General features: G+C 39.8%; 1 protein-coding gene across 1 annotated transcript in view; it reads left to right on the top strand.

The window, feature by feature from the left end:
• thada (THADA armadillo repeat containing) overlaps positions 1-21145 on the top strand; it is a 256405-nt gene that overhangs the window by 50439 nt on the left and 184821 nt on the right. The window contains exons 17-21 of the mRNA XM_048601335.1: positions 2835-2970; positions 3925-4061; positions 7036-7200; positions 13368-13525; positions 16852-16961. Coding sequence (XP_048457292.1) covers positions 2835-2970; positions 3925-4061; positions 7036-7200; positions 13368-13525; positions 16852-16961 — 706 coding nt within the window. The remainder of the gene's footprint in view (positions 1-2834; positions 2971-3924; positions 4062-7035; positions 7201-13367; positions 13526-16851; positions 16962-21145) is intronic.

Here is a 21145-nt window from a genome sequence, read left to right as displayed (position 1 = left end):
AGAGAACATAAATGCATTAGAAGTAGTTCAGAGAAAGTTTAGAATCGTAGAACTCCTACAGTGTGGAAACAGGCCCTTCGGCCCAACAAGTCCACACTGACTCTCAGAGCATCCCACCCAGACCCACCCCCCCATAAACCCACCTAATCTACACATCACTGAACATTATGGGCAATTTAACATGGCTAGTCCACTTAGCCTGCACATCTTTGGACTGATAACTGGGATGGAGATATTGCTTGTTAAGAAAAGGTTGGAGAGGCTTAACCTACATCTGTTGGAATTTAGAAGAATTGACAGAAGAATGAGAGGTGGCCTTCTTTAGGCATATCAAATCCTGAGGGGACTTGAGAAATGCTGAAAGTATGTTCATCCTTGTGGTGGTGGAAAATGGTTGGTGAATAAAACAAAGGCAAACAGTTTAAAGTAATGGCCTTACTTTAAAACAGAGGCCACAATCCGATCAACCATGATCTTGTTGAATGGCAGAGCATGCTCAAGGGGCCAAATGGTTTGTATGGTCTGATGTTCAGTAAAGCCTCAGTACTTTCTGAGAGGACATTTTCTGATAACGCATTTATTTACGGGATACATCTGGCTGTCTTTCATCTGGAACTTCACAATAAACAACAAATTCCTTCCAACTGTCCGGCGGGTTTTGTTTTACCTCCCAAATCTAATTTATCTTCTGATTGTTAGTACTGACCAAAACTTCAGGTCATTAGGGCTTCTAATTACCAACAATATTTCTAGATTATTCTGTAGTCTTTATTTTACTGTTTAATCTATTGAAGCTACTGCCTCTGCCTCATTGGAATTCAACATCTTTGGAAACTGAAAGAACTGCGGATGCTGTAAATTTACGTTTTGGGTCCGGTGACCCTTCCTCAGAACTGATGGTAGCTAAGAAAATGTCAGTTTATATGCAGAAGATAGGGTGGGGGAGGGGGCAAGGAGTAAATGATGGGTAGGGATAAAGCCCAAAGAGAGAAAAGAACAGCATCAGAGGAGCAGGAAGGCTGACGTTTCGGGCCTAGACGTCAGCCTTCCTGCTCCTCTGATGCTGCTTGGCCTGCTGTGTTCATCCAGCTCTACACTTTGTTATCTCAGATTCTCCAGCATCTGCAGTTCCCACTATCTCAGAGAAAAGAACAGTTGGACAAACAAGGAGCGGATAACGATCTGTAATTAATACACTTGTTACTGAACAAAAGCTGGCTATGCATGCACAGTTGCCTCAGACTGATCATCATTATAGTTAAATTTTGAATTCATTGTATCATTGGTTGGGCAGTTCATTGCATAATTGTATTGACTCCTATCTGAAGCACCTGCTGTCTGTTCCAATTCCATTGTCTATTGTGATCTGCTATAAGTACCTACATCCTGAATTTCAAGGCTGAGTTAATTGATTCCTCAAGCCTTTGTCACACTGCATTATGTTCCTATTTGCACCTTTTAAGGCTGCTAGCAATGATTGCTTTCTGTTTTTCAAAATCTGTTGCAAGTTTTGCTGTGCTTTTAGGTACGTAACACAATAACTTTCTTGAAAGTTGAGAAAAATCTGAACTTCCATCAATATCCAACTAATGGACATCAACCCTCAAAATACTTTAGTTATGATATTATTTCTGTTTGAAAGCAACAGTGCCAAGGCCTTACCTTGTTTTCTTTTGGTAAGGATGTAACCTGTGTCCATATGTGCACTTAATTTGAACTGACTACTGAAAAAAATTTAGTGAAAGTAGTGGGAAATTTTACCTTGACAATTTTCACTTGCCTTCTGCTGTTCTTCCTCAAAATAACTCAGATTACAGTCTTCAGTCTGTTAAAAAGTATCTTTGCTTTCATCTTAATTTTTAAACAACTGCTCTCTGCCACTATGTTAAATTTCTGGCAGGGAATTATCAAACCAGATGCTAATTTCTCATAAATTTATTTGTAGAATGTAGCATTACAAATCTCTGCCTCTTCCTCAAACATTGTGTTCCAGAAGTGTCAGTGTATTTAAGGCATTTTATTGGTGCTCTCCACCTGTCTAACTTTAAACTTAATGATACGTTAACATAAATTTGACAAGTTAATGGTCGAGTAGTTTAATCTGTCATGCTGGTTTGCTCAGCATTTGCCACAGGCAAGTAGCTAAGATCTTTAAATATCGCTTAGTTTGGTTAGTACTCAGCTACCAATCAATTCTCCGTGTTGGACATGGACGTTTGCCCATCCAGAGTACATCCTGTGCATGCTGTCTTGGCTAGAATTCTGCGCTAAAGCTGATTAGCTCCAATCTTCTGAAGTTTACTTACAGCACAAACACTCATTTGAAGTTTCCTTTTCATGGATGCAAGGGCTATAAATAGAATGATCGAAAGCAGAAACCGACAGTATGTATTTATTAAATAGTTACTTTAGTCTTTTGGGAAAATGTCTTTTCTGCATACTTTGTAAAATGTAATATGCTCAAAATGAAAAGCTGTTTATTTAAGTCATTTTTCAACTTTTGGCATGGATTGCTGTGGAATGGGACTGTATGTTTTTGGCAGAAGTTGGCTTTTTGTTAATAACGTTAAAAAATCTTTGCAGAATTTTGAGACAGATAAATGTGCAATATGAAAACTATTTCAAACATGAGGGCAATTTCATGCAAAGAGATTGCTACAAAACCTAATCCATCATAACTGTAAAACGTAAATGTGAAATCTTAACAGATGCCTTAAAACCCTATTGGCTTAGTTTAGAGAAACAGGCTGTACAGAAAAGCCTTTGGTGTATATGTAAATAATATTGTTTATTTTAATTTAATCTGTATTTACTTTTCCTCCTAATTTTTTTAGTTACTAAATACCTGCTAATCTGTCTGTCAGATGAGCTCAGACAGGCTGAAAGATCACTGGTGCACACAGCAGCCTCCAACCCCTTATACGGAAGAGTCCATTGTATTATTGGAGCTCTGCAACAACTGTCCCTAAAGTAAGTGATCTTTCTTTTTAATGCCAACTGGGGTTGCAACATTTAATGATCAAATATGTAGAAGATACTTACATTAGGTCTTGTTCTTGGGTAAACTCATTTCCAAAATACCTGTATTTACCTCAAGTGTCAGTTCTATATGTGGTGTTGTTATTTCAACATTGCAACGTAGGCGGTGTATCATGCAACATTGGCTCTAACTCTCGCACTGTAACAGTACTCTTTCCCTTGAGGTCAACATGCATGTTATCATACAGCTTCGTTACAATAGCACTGACTGCCCTCAATTTCTATATCAATAAAAATGTAGTTTCACATATTCAATCAATATAAATAAGTGGTGCTATCATGTATGTTGCATAATGTAAAACAGCTTAACTTCTGGCTTACTGCCCAACACGTGGGAGCTACACTGTTATGCTGAGGGTAATACAACAGCTTGGTTTTGTCACGTTGCGTAAACTTGCCACCTTTGCATGACAATTTTATATATTCCAAAAGCTGGGAATTTGAGTATTACCAGCAATCATCCCAGGATGTGCCTTTCTCCAACAGTTTGTCTTTAGGGCTTTTAAGGGGACAGCTGCATTTTTACAGTCACGTTGTGTGTTACATTGGTACAGTGCTCAAGTATAAAATCACAGTTTACAATGAGCAATGCTACATGAAAGCTTCCACTTACATACAGAACTGTCTACTATTGTTGTAGTGCACGCTTGGATATATAATTTAGTTATATATTTTACAAAGAGCCCAATTTAACATTTAAATGAATAAATATGACGATTCAAAGTACACTTGGATTGAAGAGAGCTGATTGTGTACTTTATATACCTGACACTATTATCCTTAAAATAAACTTGACTTGTTCAATATAACCGTTTAATAATAGCCAGTTTGTTTACACACTACATTACTGTTAATATAAACAGTCGTTTTAATGTCTTTTTTTAGGTCAGTATTAAAAATAGCAGAGTGGAGGGAGACTGTAGCAGAATTGATTTTAATGGCCTTCCATCTGTCTGCAATTGTATCTCCTATTTGTCAAAGTTCCTCGCCTGAAGGACTAATTCCAATGGATACAGACCTTGGTAAGGCATTGCATTCAAAATCTGTAGGATAGCAGAGCAGAATGTTAACAGAGTGTTGTTGCCAGGATTGAACTTCAATTGAGACCAGAAGTGCGTGACCTCTTTTACTTTTTAAGCTTGATTAAGGTGAACATGAGACCGTAATAAAGCCCTTTGACCCTGTTCAGCCATTCAATAGGATCATGGCTGATCCGACATTCCTCATGCCAACTTTTTCCCTGTAACCCTTGATTTTCCCCACTTGATCAAGAATCTATCTCAGTCTTAAATATACACAAGAACTCTGCTTCCACAGCTCTCTAGGCCAAGGAGTTCCAAAAACTTACAACTCAGAGGAAATTTGTCCTTATCTCAGTCATGAATTGGTACCCTTTTATTATGATACTATGCGTTTTGAACCTGGACTCTCCCATAAGGGGAAACATTTCTCTCAGGATTTACCCTGTCAAGAAACTTAAGAATCCTCTATGTTTCAATGAATTCACCTCTCATTCTTCAAAACTCCAGTGAATAGAATCCTAATCTGTTTAGCCTTTGCTGGTAAGACACTCCATCCATACCAGGGATCATTCTAGTGAGCCTTCTGTTAACTGTATCCAATGAAATGATATCTTTCCCTGAAAATGGGGACAAAATCTGCTTACAGTACTACGGATGTCGTCTCACCAGCACCACTTCCCTACTCTTATACTCCAACTCCCTTGAAATGAGGGCCATCTGTCCATTAGCCTTCCTGATCACCTGCTTCACCTGTGTGTCAGCTTTCTGTGTTTCATCCACAAATACTCCCCAGTCCCTTTCTGTTGCAGCCTTTGTTGCGGTTTTTCTCGATTTAAATAATTTTCTGTTCTTTTTGTTCTCCCTTTCAAATAAACAACTTTGCATTTTCCCAAATTGTACTTAATTGGGCAAAATGTTGGCAAATTACTTTGCCGATCAATATCTCTTTGTAAACTCAATAAAAACAGAAAGAACTGTGGATGCTGTAAATCAGAAACAAAAACAAAGTTGCTGGAAAAGCTCAGCAGGTCTGGCAGCATCTGTGAAGGAAAAAAACAGAGTTAACGTTTTGGGTTCGGTGACCCATCCTCAGAACATTCTACGTCACCCCAAGAGCATTCACAAAGATATTTCATACTTAGTTAAAAAGTTCAGAGGTAGAAGAGTGAAACCACAAACCAATGGGTAATCTCTTTCTAAGTTGCTTGATAAAGACAATATATCTATAGTTAATAATATAGTTGGTTTGATCTATTCATGTGGGTCCCAGAGGAAAGAGCTTTGAAAGCAAAGGGTAAATAAGTGAAGATATTGAACTATCTATGTACTTCTCCGACCAAAGGATAAGTTTGGAAATTGAAAGTGATCAATTGAAATCTATAACTGAGCTATCATAGATGTGCTGTTGCTCTGGAGCTGGATAGCAGGAGGAAAGTCTTTTGTTGGAGGTTTATCTGTGTGTTTTTCTGACAGAAATAGTTGATTTGCTTGAAAGACAATGCAAGGCAGTTGTGTATTTGGCAGAAGCCAGAACAAGGGGCATAAAGAAAGAAAGGAGCGTAAAGGCCATCAGGAACGAAGGATGTTCCTGATCCAAAGTTACTCGGAAGTAATTGAGAGTGGGCTCATACTCTACAAGAATTTCAAATTAATGAGGATTTTAAATGATCAGGTTTGCTTGATAAGAGTTTGTGGAAAAGATAGTCAGTGGAGTCCTGACAGAGAGCGTTCCGGAAGTCTAAGCAACAGACTGGAGAGCTCAGGAGAGTTACAGTGAATTGTTGAAAACTAGGCCATACCTTGATTTGGGCTCATGTGAAATGAAAGAACCCTTGAAATCCTGGAAATTATCAGGAAACTCTCACATCTTACAAAATGCATATAAAAGTGTTAAATTAGTATACTTGCTTCATTTAATTTGTGTACAATGAGAGACTTTGTTTAAAATGTGAAATTTGTGCGGTAGTTCTTTCAACTGACAATAGAACATGGAACATAGAACAGTACAGGCCAGGAACAGGCCGTTTGGCCCATCAACCATGTTTGCATCAACCATGATGTCATTTCCCATCTTCCTTACTTGTTTGCATCTATCTAAATGACTCTTAAACATTGCTATTATATCTGCTTCTACCACCTTCCCTGGCAGTGCATTCCAGGCACCTACCATGCTTTTCACATCTTGCTTCTTTGCTGTCTAGTATTTGACATTTCCAACCTGTGAAAAAGACTCTGACAATCAACCCTATCCATGCCCCTCATAATTTTATGTAGTTCTGTCAGGACAACTGGAAGTTCAAAGTCCATGTTAGTGGATATCCTTCAAATCATAATGATACTCCAGCTACCCATTAATTGTACTACTTTCTTTTATGACAAAGAACAATACATTGCAAAAGATGCGAGGATCAAAATACATAACTATTAATAGAAGGATACAGATAAGGAAAATAAATTGTAATACCAAAAGAGAGAAAAAATGCAGATTGTTTGATCTGCATTTTGTGTAGAATTTCTCCACTTACAATGTTATGGTTATTTCTTTGGGTAACTTTTAAAATGTCCTATTGTGTAACTTTGTAATAAAATTAATTCTCCCAATTAAATGTAAATCACGCTTTTATAGTTTTAAAAATTTCTTCTGGGGTAAAAAAGGCGTGAAGACTTCTAAGATGCATGAATGAGTATTTTGTGAAGTTTTGCTATGAGAAGTTTAAGCATATTTAATGTGAAAATAGACATATCACACAAATATCCTTCAGGTTTTGGTAAGACCAAGCCATTGGGGTGATACAATGAGAGTTCAATCCAAAAAATTACTCCATGTGATAGCTGACCTAATTGCTTTTGTTGGTAGCAGTTAATGCAAAAAGTTATTCTATTTCAGGGCAGTTTTTGTTTCTTTGCTTGTTACATAGCATTCACCTGTAAATAAAGCAAAAGGTCGTCTAGTAATATCTCCATTTATTTTTAGAGACAGCCAGAAATCTACAGAAGATTTTAAATGAAATAAAACCACGGGACACAAATGATTATTTTGCACATGCAAAACTGCTGAAAAGTGACGAAGACCAAGAATTGAGCAAAAATGCCTCTGAAGATTGCAAACCTTCTGAAAATTTGAGTGTGGCAATGATGGGTAAGGGAAAAATATTCATGTAAACGTGTACGTTTAAGTATGACTTAAAGATTCAACAAATGTACAAGGAAAATAAATTTCCCTCTTTGTCCCGCCCTCACCCTCCATCTACCTTCCTGCTCTCCCTCAATCCCTCCAGCTCGCCCTCCATCCGTCCCTCTTGCTCAGTTGCCCTCTCTCTCCCCCTCACTCCCCTTCACCCTCCTGCTTCTGTTTCTGCCCATCCTCTTCACCTCCTGCTTCTGCCCTCCCGCTTTCGCCCTCCCTTATTCCTGCCCATTTTCTGCTTGTTTTCTCCCTCCTGCTTATTTGGCTGCACGCCGACCTCCTTCCACTCGCTCACCACCCATCATTTAGTAACTGATACCCGTTTTTCCAGTTCAACAGCTCTCAAACCCTCCTAACTTCTAACCTCAATGTTACACTAAATTTGAGATGTAAACATGGTTACATTGGGGAAAAAGTCTGCTGGTTACTGGTTTAGCCACGTCAAAATGTATTCCTGCACAAAAACCAGACTAACAATAGTGAGGAAGCTAAGTGATTTAAGTGTCCAAATACAGTATTCAATAAATCTAACAGATTTAAGAAAATTAAAAGCTTAAAAGAATGTTATTCTTTATCTCAAGGTCTGAATTGCAAGTGGGTGGTTGATGTAGTGGTATAGAGCTCTGCTTAGGCTGAGACTGAATACTGTGTTGTCTTTCTGTACAATATCTCAGGAAGGATACCTTGGCCTTAGATGAGAGCAGAATGGTACCAGAATGCTACTTAGCTTAAAAAAAAGTAAATAATAATAGGGTGCAGAGAAAAGGCATTTATTTCCTTAAGTGCAGAAGTTTGAGGGGCAGTGTAGTTGACATCTTTAAGATGCCTAGAGTTCATAGGATAAATGAAGAGAACGTTTATGTCCTTTTGTAGGTTGGAAAAGAATAAGAGGCATAATATTAAAATTAGAGCTAAGCTATTCAAAAGTGATTTCAGGAATCACTTAGTCACAGCAAAAGTAATGAAACAATACAACAAGACTTTTGGTTCTGAGAGAGGAGACCCAGGAGAGATTTCTTGCATACTATGTGAAGAGAAGTAGTAATAATTCTGAATGCCACCTGTCTTTGGGATTGCATACCAGCATTGGACACAATTAATTGGCCAGATGAGAACAGGAAAGATGAGACTGGTTGTTTTCCCTTTTTATCTGAGCAAAGCATATTGTTAACTCTTTAAAATGACCAGCTTCACTCCAACCTTCAAGTTGTACCATGTGGAAAGGGGTGAAGGACTTTTGTTAATTTGATATTTTGCAAATTGTGTTTCTATCTTCAGTTATTGTCTCATCAAACGTATTGGTTATTTTACTGGGCAAGTATGACATAGAATGGTAATGCACAGAAGGAGGCATTTTAGCCCCCTGTGTCTTGTTTGATTGTTTGCAAGAGCAATTTACTTAGCCCTGCCATTGTTTTTCCCCATTCAACTAGTAATTTGTGCACATGTAGCCCTGCATCCTCTGCTCTTGCGCCCCCTTTATAATTGTACCCTCTATTTTTTTCGTGACCTGTGAGCTGCATTTTTTAAAACCCATTTATAGTCTTTTTTTTAAGTTTGTGAGCATTTCAATATGAAAATAACTTGCAGCACAGTTTTTTTATGCCTTAAGCAAGATAAAAGATTAACCTTATACAGCTATTGCTGAAAGTTATTTAAATAAAAAATAGTAAAGTACAAGTAAAGTTTGAAAGTAGATATGGATAAAAGAAACTTAATGTAGTATCAATCTCTAAGATTCTTGCCAATGTGGATTGTTGCAAAGATTTTTTTTCTGAATTGGAGATTAAAACTTGAAGTCAAATTCAGCAGTTGCTACGAGTTCCGTATTTGATAAGTCAGTTTTTGTTAAACAGGTTGACTCAGCATTTCAGCAGGATTTGAGGTGTGGGAGAGAGAAAGTTTCTTGTTCCTCACTAGTACTGCAGTTACGGCACATGCAGGTTGTCTGGACTTTTGCAGCATGGCTCCAATTGATTTCTATAGGCCTTTTACCAAGCACTTTGTTTTAGCTGAGAACCAACTTCTTCACAATGTCTTGGAATTCTTCCTGTGGTAGATGTTGGTTGCACATGGTCTGTTTTATACAGGTTGAAATGTAAAAATGGCTGTTATCCCAAAAGTAGCAAATCGGATTTCCATAGGGGAGTCAGGTTGGCCTACATTGTCTTTTAGTCGAGGTAATTACATTTTAACTGCTAATTTGATTTTACCTGTTTTGGCTACTAACTCCAATCTCAGGTTGCATTGAGTTAGGAAAAGCTATTCACAACTCCACGGAACCATTAAGAAATTTCCATTCATGCTTGGAAACGTTCATTGAATTTAAAAAAAAGTCTTTTTGATTTTTCTGTGTGATAAGTTTAGTCCCAATAGTTACTCAAATCACAAGGGTAGCTGTGTGGTTTCTGGTATCCTTTTTCTTCATGTTTTGTCCACTTTAACAATAATTTACCTTTTTTTGACCTTTCATTATGTTAACCAGTGACTCTATATGGAGACCACAAGTCTGCCTGTGAAAGTCTGCTATGTGCAGCTGCTGATCCCTTTATGGCCATCTTACGACAGCTTAAAAAGCCCTGGATGACTATTTTATATCAACTTCAGTCATGGGCCGTTGCAACATCTACAGATCTGTTGTGAAGTAAAAATTTTTATCAGATGCCTTCTGGATGGCCATGAGCCCCTCACAAGCAGCATTACCCTGCTGAATGCCCTCTTATCTCATCCACAAGCTCTATCAAGTTAGTTGAACACTATTTTTCCTTAAGAAATCCATGCTGGCTTTCCTTCATTAACCCAAATGCATATTAATTTTGTCCCAAATTATTGTTTCATAAAGTTTGCAAAGCAATGAAATTAAACTCAGTTACTGGACTTATCCTTGCACCCTGTTTTGCATACAGTTTAACATTTGCAGTTCTCCAGTCATTCTGTCCAAGACATTTCAGCAACCTGTGAGCCAATCTACTATAAACATCGAGGTGGGGCAGAATTACTGGTACCCTTACAGAATGATTCACAGTCAGACTAAGAATTGGACACGGTTGTGGCCTCTCGCCATACTTGCTCAACACCTCAGCAGATGGTTTTGGGAGAGACACTTAATCATAAGGCTATAAGAAATAGCAACAGGAGGAGGCCATTCAGCCTCTTGAACCCACTCCGTCATTCAATAGGATCATGACTGATCTGGCATTCCTCACATCCACTTTCCTGCCTTTTCCCCATTATCCTTAATTTCCCCAACTGATCAAGAACCTCCTTAACTAAACCTTAAATATACACAAGGACTCTGCCCCACAGGCCTCTGTGGCATGGAGTTCTAAAGGCACTCAACTCTCTGATAGAAGAAATTTATCATCTAAATCTTAAATTGATGCCCCTTAATTCTGAGACTGTACGCCTGGTCCTGGATCCTTTCCTCCATGAGGGGAAACATCCTCTCATTAAATTCCCTGAGTAGACTCCTTCCTAACCTATTTAAATCTTTACTCACAAGGCAATCTCTCCGTACCATCTGAGTGAATCTTGTCTAAACTGCCGCCAATGGAATTATATAATTTCTTAAATAAGGTGACCAAAATTGCTCAGTTCTCCAGGTGACAGTTAGTGGACACAAAGGTGGGATTCAGATTGTGGATGGTGAATATGATATCAATCTGCACACTAACTCAGAGGAGATTGTCTTGACGAAGTTAACCAGACGTAAAGTCTCCTAATCCATGTTGATGAGACAAAGGCGGAAAGACCTGTGAGGTTGACACCTTCCTTTATTTTGGGTCACTCATTATGCAAGATGCAGTGTCTCCCATAGAAATTTTGGCTTCCCTTAAGAGGTGTCATGGCGTTGTGAACTTGCTTATGAGTATGGAGTAGTTGCAGCACGTTGATTGCAACAAAAAAATTGGCTTCTGAAAGCCCTTGTATGATTAGTGATAATAAATGGTTGTCAAAGCGGATGTGAGAGATTCAGTGAGGTTTGCTTTTTTTGCAGAATATTTGTCCCTGTGTACTAGCGTACCCTCCTATCGCTTTAAGAAAATCCCATGTGATCTTGCAAAGATAACAACCTTGTGATCGGTTTTGAGGATGCTTATTTTATTTTGGCTGTTCGCTACCACAACTACAAGCAATTCACTCACTGCACCCACAATTGTAGTGCTCATGATGTCACTGTCATTGATGCTGCAGGTTGTTGCCTGCATTGAAGCACATTGAAATTGAATGAACTGTTTATGTTGAAAGCACAGTTTATTTAATACTTAGATACATATTTGATGTACAAGTTTTGTTGATTGAAGTGTTCAGCTTTCTTGTGTAGAGACAAGTGGGGCTACAATAGGAGTGTCGAGCAGGCTGGCATATGGAACAAACAAGCAGGTGGTGAGCATTCAATGGACAATGAATGTAGACTTCAGCAAAACCACACATGCATCCAGAGACAGAACTGTTGCTGTTCCAAATGCACAACATTGGTGTTAGTAGCACTGACTTCCTATTCCATTGCGATGGCAGGACATGGTGTTTTATTTCTGGGTGAAGCTCCATCTGGTGGCACATTTGAGAATTCAAATGAAACTACTTAAGTAAATAACAGATCTAGATTGTAAATTGATTCTATTGATTTCAGCCTCCATTAATTTGTGCCTACTGTACTGCTAAGTAGTCTTCTGCTTCCTGTGAAAAACATTCTGTTGTTTGCACTATGAGTTTTGTATATAAGTATAGTGTTTAGTTCACTTTTCAGGAACTCATATATGAATTAAAACCATATGACCACTTGGTGGCGCTGTAATACAATTAAGCATCTCTTGTTTATCATCCCTCATAATGTAAAAGAAAAATTTCAGAAAAAATTTCTAGGTTTACAACTGGGCAAGAAAATCTGCTAGTAACCACTTATCACTATATTGCTTCAGCTGCTGAAATAGTTCTGTGCCATGTTGAACACTAGGAGGATGCTACTGAGGGTGACAACGGCACAGAAATTTGCTATAGAGTTAAGGGATACCAACAAATCAGTTCTGCTACATCTAGTTGTGAATGATGGTCAACAATTTAAAAACTCACAAGAGAGGAGGCTTATCACATATTCCCATTCTTAACGATGGGCGAGCCCCGCACATCTATGCAAAAACATGTAACTCTTCACCTGACTCATCAGCGCCTGTACATCATTTGTAAGACACATGTTAGGAGTATGGTGGAATGCTTTTCATTTGCTTGGATGAATGTAGCTCTAAAACATTATAGGATCTTGACACCTAACATGACAAAGCAGTCCCCTTAATTGACGCCTCATCTAATGCCTTCAGCGTTCACTCCCTGCACCACTGACTGACGGTGGCAGCAGAGTGTACCATCTGCAAGAGGCACTGCAAGCAACTGACTAAGCCTTATTAGATAACAATTTTCGAACCCATAACTTCTGTCACCTGCGAGGACATGGACATACACCTGGTAATGCCAACTTTAGGTTCCTCCCCAAGCCACACTTCATCCTGACTTGGAGTGGGGGTCTTGGGAGATGGGCAGTGAATGCTGGCTTAGTCAGTGTCATCTACATTCAATGAGTGATTAGTTAATTGGGTTGTCTACATTTCCAGTATTAACCTATGAAGCAATTTCTCAGTTAACTTTTTGTTTTTATGTACAGTGATAACAAATGTGTTTTCTGTGACAGTACAGTGTTACCATGTGGTGGGTGCCTTCATTTTTTGCACCCAGAGCAACCTGATAAGACTTTTTGCTCATAGGATACCTTATGTGAGGTTGTTGAGATTGAACATCTTATTGGGAAGATATGAAAGGAAGAGAAATAAAATGTGTGAACTGCTCTTTATACATTGTGGTTGACTTGATCAATTTTGGTAGAACCCTGTTTGCTTTCTGGGTTAGAAGTATACATGATGTAGAGAATGCAAACAATAAGAGTCTGAAGTGTTTTGCTTTTAGGATAATACATATAAATTATGTTGAGGATGCGTGTCAATAATTGTTTAGTTTAAAAAAAAATCTTTTAAAAAATTGGACAGGGGATATCAGGCTTCCAATCATTTTATTGGCAAGTTAAGCAATGTTTGATTCTTATACTTGTCTTTGTTTACCATATGCAGATCAGGCGGGCCAGTCTTGCCAGGTTACTGCCCAGATGGTTCTTGTATGTTGCTGGAGAAGTATGAAGGAAGTCTCCTTGCTTTTAGGCTTCTTGTGTCAAAATTTGCCTCTTCAGTCAACACCTGACTTAAAGGATGGGCTACTGATGTTCCACCAGGTATTATTCAGATTTCTCTTTATATTTGATTATGTGTGTGATATTTTCACAGATAGGTCTTTGAAAGTGGCAGGACAAGTTGAGAAAGCTGCTAAGATGATAAAATTTTTAGCTTTATAAATAGAGGCCTATGATTGCAAAAGCAATGACGTTTTGGTGAACACTTTTTTATTTGCTAGGCTATTTTTCTCAATTTTAGGCACACCCTTTAAGATAGGATGTCATGGCCTTTTGAGAGGGTGTAGAAGAAATTTGCTAGAATGGTATCAGGGTTGAGGAAGTTCAGTTCTTATAGAATCCCTACAGTGCAGAAGCAGGCAATTCAATGCATCGAGTCCACACTGACCCACCAAAGAGCATCCCACCCAAACCCAATCCAGTCCCTGTAATCCTGCATTTCCCAGCTAATCCACCTAACCTGCACACCCTGGACACTACGGGCAATTTAGGATAGCCAATCCACATAACCTGCACGTCTTTGGACTGTGGGAGGAAACCGGAGCACTCAGAGGAAACTCACATAGACGTGGGGAGAATGTGCAGACTCCACATAGACTGTTGTCCAAGGTTGGAATTGAACCCAGATTGCAGGTGCTGTGAGGCGGCAGCACTAACCGCTGGCCTTCTATACCACCCTGTTCTGTTCTGTTGGAGAGATTAGATAAGATGCATAAACAGAAGTTACTCATGTTTGTCTAATATGTGAAACACATTTCTTTTCATTAGCTTATATTATCATAGCGTTAATTAGGAAAAATATTGACACGAACCAAATCCTTTGGCATTTAAGTATGTTCATGGAGGCAGGACTTAAGAGCATCAAGTGCAGTATAATATTCCATTGATGGAATGATGGATGTGGGTTAACTCTCTGAAGGTTTTTCAAAACAAGTCAGAAAGCAATTTGGGCATTGAGCTAAGTGCATTAGTTCCAAGAAGGCATATGACTACAATCAAGGCCTGGAATAAACTCTTGTGGTCTTAATGGAGAATATGTTATACTTCTGAGTTTGACAGGCAGAGAAGACAGAGCAAAACCATTAATTTTGTTTTGACATCAGGTCAGAAGAAAGTAAGAGTTTAGTTTAAAAGGAAAAGGCGTCTCTGTACAGGAGTATTTTCTGCTCCGTTCAGGTGAACCAGGGACCTTAGTTTGTGAAGTTTCCAAGCCAGGAGAGTTTGGGATAGAAATCTTCAAGTTGTTAGAACTGGAAAATGTTTGGAACTTAAGAATTATGAAAGATTTATGTCATCAGACTCTGGAAGGAATAGTAAAGTTGTTTCAGCATTTCAAACTAAAGAAACTGGAAGCCCTCAATATGGTAAAGATTTCAAAAGCTGAGGTGGGAGTGATATTTCGGAGATTAAGTCTCTGTATCAGATGGTGTTGGGAAACAGATTGAAACTTTGTGGTAAGATCTTTCTAACTGTAATTATATGGCTTAGATTATTTGTTTTCTTTTGTACAATAAACTTATTTTCTATTGTGTGAGAACATCTGTAACATCACGGGAAAATATTCAAGTAGCTAACCACCACTTTAGCCAATTGAAAAAATTGAATATATGATGTTCAACCCAGGTTTCGTTGTGGGATGTGACTTGTACCATTAGCTAGGAAACCTAGCAATATGGATAAGCGTAGTCCATGACGCAGATCCCATATTTTCTGGGGATATGTTGTGCTTTGCTTTTGAAATATCTGTTCATGTTTTTGGAATTTTGGGTGTAACTACAGATGTGGAAAAAATCATTGGTACAAAAGTATTCTAATTGCATTCGGACTAAATGCAGACTGACTCTGGAGTCTCTCAAGTAATAATTAGTCTACTGCGAGAACAGAAAACAGATATGGACATTGCGTAATCTGCATCAGATATCATTGGCAGGCCAACTGTAGAGGATCATGTGATCATTGTTGTGATATTGTTCATTCGTGTAAAAAGGATCTGCAAGTACCTGAAACTTGAAGCGTGAGACCCAGTTTGCCTTGCTAATGCAAGCTGTCCAGTTTCACAGAAGTTTTGATGCCTTGTTTAATTTTATGCTAGAGCATTCAACATTTTTGCTGCTTCCATTGTAATAGACTGCACATCTATGGGTTCACTGGTTGATAACATTTTGGATTAAATAAATTTGAATTCCTCATCCTCAATGATGGAGAGCACTGCACATCAGTGCAAAAGATAAGGCTGAAGCATTTGCAGTAATCTTCAGCCAGAAATGCTGAGTAGAAGATCCATCTTCACCTCCTCCAGAGGTTCCCAACATCACTGATGCCAGTCTTCAGCCAATATATTCACTCAATGTGATATGAAGAAGCAATTGGCAACATTGGATGCTGCAAAAACTATGGGCCTGAACAGCATTCTGGTAATAGCACTGAAGACTTGTGCTCCAGAACTTGTTGCACCCTCAGCCAAGCTGTTACAGTATAGCCATAACACTGGTATCAACCCAACAATGTGGAAAATTGCCCATGTATGTCATGCAGGTCTAATCTAACCTGGCCAGTTGCAACCTCAATAGTCCCTTCTTGATCATCTGTAAACCGATGAAAGGTGTCATCAACAATGCTGTCAAGCAGCACCTGCTCAGCAATAACGTGCTCACTGACACCCAGTTTGGGTTCCTCCAGGGTCACTCAGCTCCTGACTTTATTGTAGCCTTAGTTCAAACATGGACAAAAGAGCAGTATTCCAAAGGTGATGTGAGAGTGACTACCCTTGATATCAAGGCTGCATTTGTCTGAGTGTGGCAACATGGAACCTTTGCAAAATTGGAGTCATTAGGAGTCAGGAAAACTCCCTGCTGTTTGAAATCCTATCTGGTACAAAGGAAGATGGTTGTAGTTGTTGGTGTAAGTCATTTCAGCTCCAGGACATCTCTGCAGGAATTCCTCAAGGATACATGGAAGCACCACTACCTGCAATTTGCCTCCAAGTTACTCAACATTTTGACTTGGAAATATATCACCGTTCCTTCAGTGTTGCTGTGTTAAAATTCTGGGAACTCCCTCCCTTGGGGCATTGTGGGTCTATCTATAGCATATAGACACAGCGATTCAGGAAGGCCGCTCGTCACCACCTTCTAAAAGGACTACTGGAGAGGAGCAGTAAATGCTGACTCAGTCAGCAACATTCGCATGCCATGAGCGTATTTAAAGAGGTTAAATTATACAGCAATTTCCATAATGTTTTGCATGGAGACTGACTACTTCCATTCCATTCTGCAGAATGGAGTTTTTCAGAATAAAATGACCATGTTATGTACTAAATTTGTCTTGAAATAAAACATAATTTTTGGACTTTTTTTCTTGCAATATAGGTTGGAGAAATTGGAGAGTACTTTAAATGCCAGCTTCTACAATCCAGACATAGAGGTGCATTTGAATTAGCATATGTTGGATTTGTAAAACTCACTGAAATGCTTACCAGGTAAAGTACAGCTAAACAAAGTGTTTCTTTTCCTTCTGGTTCAATGCTTTTCTTTCTGTGAAAGTTAACAGTTAACGCAGTTTGTTTGCAGTGGTGTCAGCTGATTGCATTTTGTAAATAATGGAATTCTTCACAAACTTCTCACATTATAGATGTGTGTTGGGAGATTGAGTTAATTGAAATTCTTTTCTGCATTAACTTTGGTAAAGATGCACGTATAGACTGGTGAGTGTTTCACTGGATAACATATGCAGACTCTTTAAATAAAGATTTTAATCTTGTTTGATGGTCAGGTGTGGAATGGATGGACGCGTTAAAATTGTAGTTAGACACTTTGCTCAGTATCATTTGAAATAGTTCTCTTTCCACCCACTTTGCTGCCATTTTAACTCCTGAATGTTGTGGTTAACTCCCTTATACCAACTGAGACCTTTATTAGTATGCAAATGTGTGAGCACCAACTGTTTCATTTGGGCTTCTGTAATTATTGAGCCTTAAGGCAGTGATACATAGTGGTGAAGCCTCCAGGGAAAGTTGCCGCAAACACAATACACTGTCTGCCCAACTCCAGTAAAAGATTCCTTCTACATTTTAAGGAATTCCTTATGGTCAAGGAAGAACAGGGACTCTTCTCAAGATCCTGGAAGGAAATTTTGGATCTCTCTTGAGCAGAGGGAGTTCAAATTGCCTGGATTTGCCTTGGGTGCTCGAGTAAGAATTTTCTTTTGCTATCTACAGATAACATGTCCACATCTGGTTAAAATTGAGGCTGCAGCATAGAAATATGTTGTGTCATGATGTCTGTCCAAATGGAATAACATGATGCATATTTAGACCATGAGACATGGGAGCAGAAGTAGACCATTCAGCTCATTTGAGACTGCTCTGCAATGAGATCATAGCTGATGTGATAATCCTCAACCTCACTTTTCTGCCTTTTCCCTATAACTTTTGATTCCCTGACTGACTCAAAAGGCTGTCTCAGCCTTGAATATATTTAATGATCCAGCCTCAACAGACCTCTGTGGTAAAGAATTCTACAGATTCACAACCCTCTGAGAGAGGAGATTCTTCCCCATCTCTATTTTAAATGTGCAACCCCTTATTTTGAGATTATGTACTGTGGTCCTAGATTCTCACACAAGGGAAACAACCTTTCCACATCTATGCTGTGAAATCCTCTAAGAATCTGTTTCGATAAAATCTCATTCTTCTATATTCCAATGAATATAGGCCCAATCTGCTGATCTACCCTATTACTCATAAGACAGTTCTTCCATACCTGTATCAGCCTAGTGAACTTCTCTGGACTGCCTCCAATGTCAGTGCATCGTTTGTTTGATAATTGGCCCAAAACTGTTTACAACATTTCACCTGTGGCCTGACAAGTTTTCAGCAAGGCCTTTGACAAGGTCCCATATGGGAAACTGATAAAGAAGGTAAAAGCTCTTGGGAACCAGTGTAACTTGATAAGTTGGATCTGAAAATTGCTTGGTGGCTAGAGACAGGTTGGTGGAATGTTACTTGTGTGATTGCAGCTTGGTGTGCAGTGGCATATCATTAGAGATTAGCACTGGGTCCTTATTGTTTGTGATATTCATAAACGACGTAGAGGAGAATGTGGGGGTGGGTGTGGTGGTGGGTGTGATAAGTAAGTTTGTGGATGACACAAAGATTGGCCGGTGACTGACAGAGAGGCAAAAGTTCTTAGGTTACAGGAGGATACAAGTGGATTGGTCAGATGGGCAGATCTGTCGCAGATGGAATTTAAGCCTAATATGTATGAGTTGATTTTGAACAAAGAACAAGACAAGGGAGTAGTCAATGAATGACAGGACGTGAGGAAGATCAGAAGAACAGAGGGATTTTGGAGTGCTTGTTCTCTAGAGGGTGCTGTCAAAGTACCACCAACACATCTCCTGCCCTACTAGAGGACTGAACATCCTGGACCACTGCTACACAACATCAAAGACATCTACCACTCCATCCCCCAACCACATTTCCAAGAATCAGATCATAATACTGTGTTCCTCCTCCCAGCTTACAGCAGAAGCTGAAACGGGAGGATCCTTCACAGAAAGAAATTCAATGCTGGTCTGAGGCAGTGGGAGAGTGTCTCTGCGATTGCTTGGAATCAGTGGACTGGACCGTATTCAAGTACTGAGCTGAAAACCTGGACGAGTACTCCACCACCATGATGGACTTCATTAGCACATGTGTGGAGGACGTGCTTGTCAAAGAAGTCAGTCCAGGTGTTCCCTGTCCGGAAACCTTGGGTGAACCGGGAAACCCACTCCCTACTGAAGGCCAAGTGTGCAGCATTCAAGTCGGGTGGCCCAGGCCTATATAGAAAATCCAGATGTGACCTCTGCAAAGCTATCAGACATGTCAAGAGGCAGTACCGGATCAAGTTAGAGGCCCAAACCAACCATATGGACTGCCACCACCTATGGCAAGGCCTAAACAATCTAACAGGAAAGAAAATGAAGCAGCAGAAGGAAGAGGACAAAGATGCCTCATACCTTGGTGTGCTCAATGTTTTCTATGCTCAGTTCAAGCAGAATGCCAGCGATGTGGCGTCACCTGCCCCGACAGCCCCGAATGCACCTGTTCCCACCCGCCCGCCTCCACTGCTGCAGATATCAGATCAGTCTTCCTGGGAGTCAACCCAAGAAAAGCAATGGGCCTGGACGGAGTCCTTTGCTGGGCACTTCGATCCTGTGCGGACCGGCTGGCGAAGGTATTCGCTGATATCTTCAACCTTTCACTCCTACAAGCCGAAATCTCCACCTGCTCCAAGAAGACCACCATCATCCCAGTACCTAAGAAAGTACCTGCAACATACCTTAATGTGGAGGTGCCAGTGTTGGATTGGGATGGACAGGGTCAGAAATTACACGACACTGGGTTATGGTCCAACTGATTTATTTGAAAACACAAGCTTTCAGAGCATAGCCCTTTCGTCAGGTGAAGTGAGAAGGAAGCACACAGAACACAGAATTTACAAGTAAAAGATCAAAGGGTTACAAAGCCGACGAGTTGTGAACAAAATACGATGTATCTGTAAGTACAAATTCACCCCATAGATCGCGTGCACGGCAGGGGAGAGGAAGAGAGTCTCTCGCTCTCTCTTTCTCTCTCGCTCTCTTCCGCTCTCTCTCACTCTCTTCCGCTGTCTTTTTCTCTCGTTCGCTCTCCTCTTTTTCTCTCACGCTGTCTTTCGCTCTCTCGCTTTCGCTCTCGCTCTTTTTCTCTCGCTCTCGCTCTTTTGCTCTCGCTCTTTTGCTCTCGTGCTCTCGCTCGCTCTCTTTTGCTCTCACTCGCGCTCTTTTTCTCGCGCGCTGTTTCGCTCTCACTCTTTTTCTCTCGCGCTGTCTTTCGCTCTCGCTCGCGCTCTTTTTCTCGCGCGCTCTCTCTCTCTTCTACCCCCCGCCCCCACTCCCCAACACGTGCGCGCGCACAAATCTATGGGGTGCATTTGTATTTGCAGATACATTCTATTTTGTTCAATAAACACATAATTTATGGACAGTCAGTCAATATGGTGTTTATAAATTCATGTTTTAGAAATAAACCAATCTGACTCCAAACCAAAACACAAACAGATTCTAAACAAGACCTTACATCTAACGTGCATTGTCTGACCTAAAATGTCACGTCTTCTTTACACCTTTAGTTCTCTCAGGACGGTAACTTGAAAGGAATTCTGGGATTTACATACACATATTATTCAGTTAAAACCTTCTAACTGATTAAAGATTTAAAAGCCCTCGGGTTTGTTTAATACATCCTCATCCGTTATGTGAAACTTTGATCTTTTCTTTCTAAATTCTGTGTTCTGTGTGCTGCTTTCTCACTTCATCTGATGATGGTGCTATGCTCTGAAAGCTTGTGTTTTAAAATAAACCTGTTGGACTATAGAGATAGTAGGAACTGCAGATGCTGGAGAATCTGAGATAACAAGGTGTAGAGCTGGATGAACACAGCAGGCCAAGCAGCATCAGAGGAGCAGGAAGGCTGACATTCCGGGCCTAGGCCCTTCTTCAGAAATCTTTTCTGAAGAAGGGTGTAGGTCCGAAATGTCAGCCTTCCTGCTCCTCTGATGCTGCTTGGCCTGCTGTGTTCATCCAGCTCTACACCTTGTTATCTCAGATTCTCCAGCATCTGCAGTTCCTACTATCTCT

The sequence above is a fragment of the Rhincodon typus genome, chromosome 9, assembly GCF_021869965.1.
Source record: "Rhincodon typus isolate 14 chromosome 9, sRhiTyp1.1, whole genome shotgun sequence".
Classification (NCBI taxonomy): domain Eukaryota; kingdom Metazoa; phylum Chordata; class Chondrichthyes; order Orectolobiformes; family Rhincodontidae; genus Rhincodon; species Rhincodon typus.
Note: the sequence above shows the minus strand (reverse complement) of the source record. Positions and strands in the feature narration are given on the sequence as shown.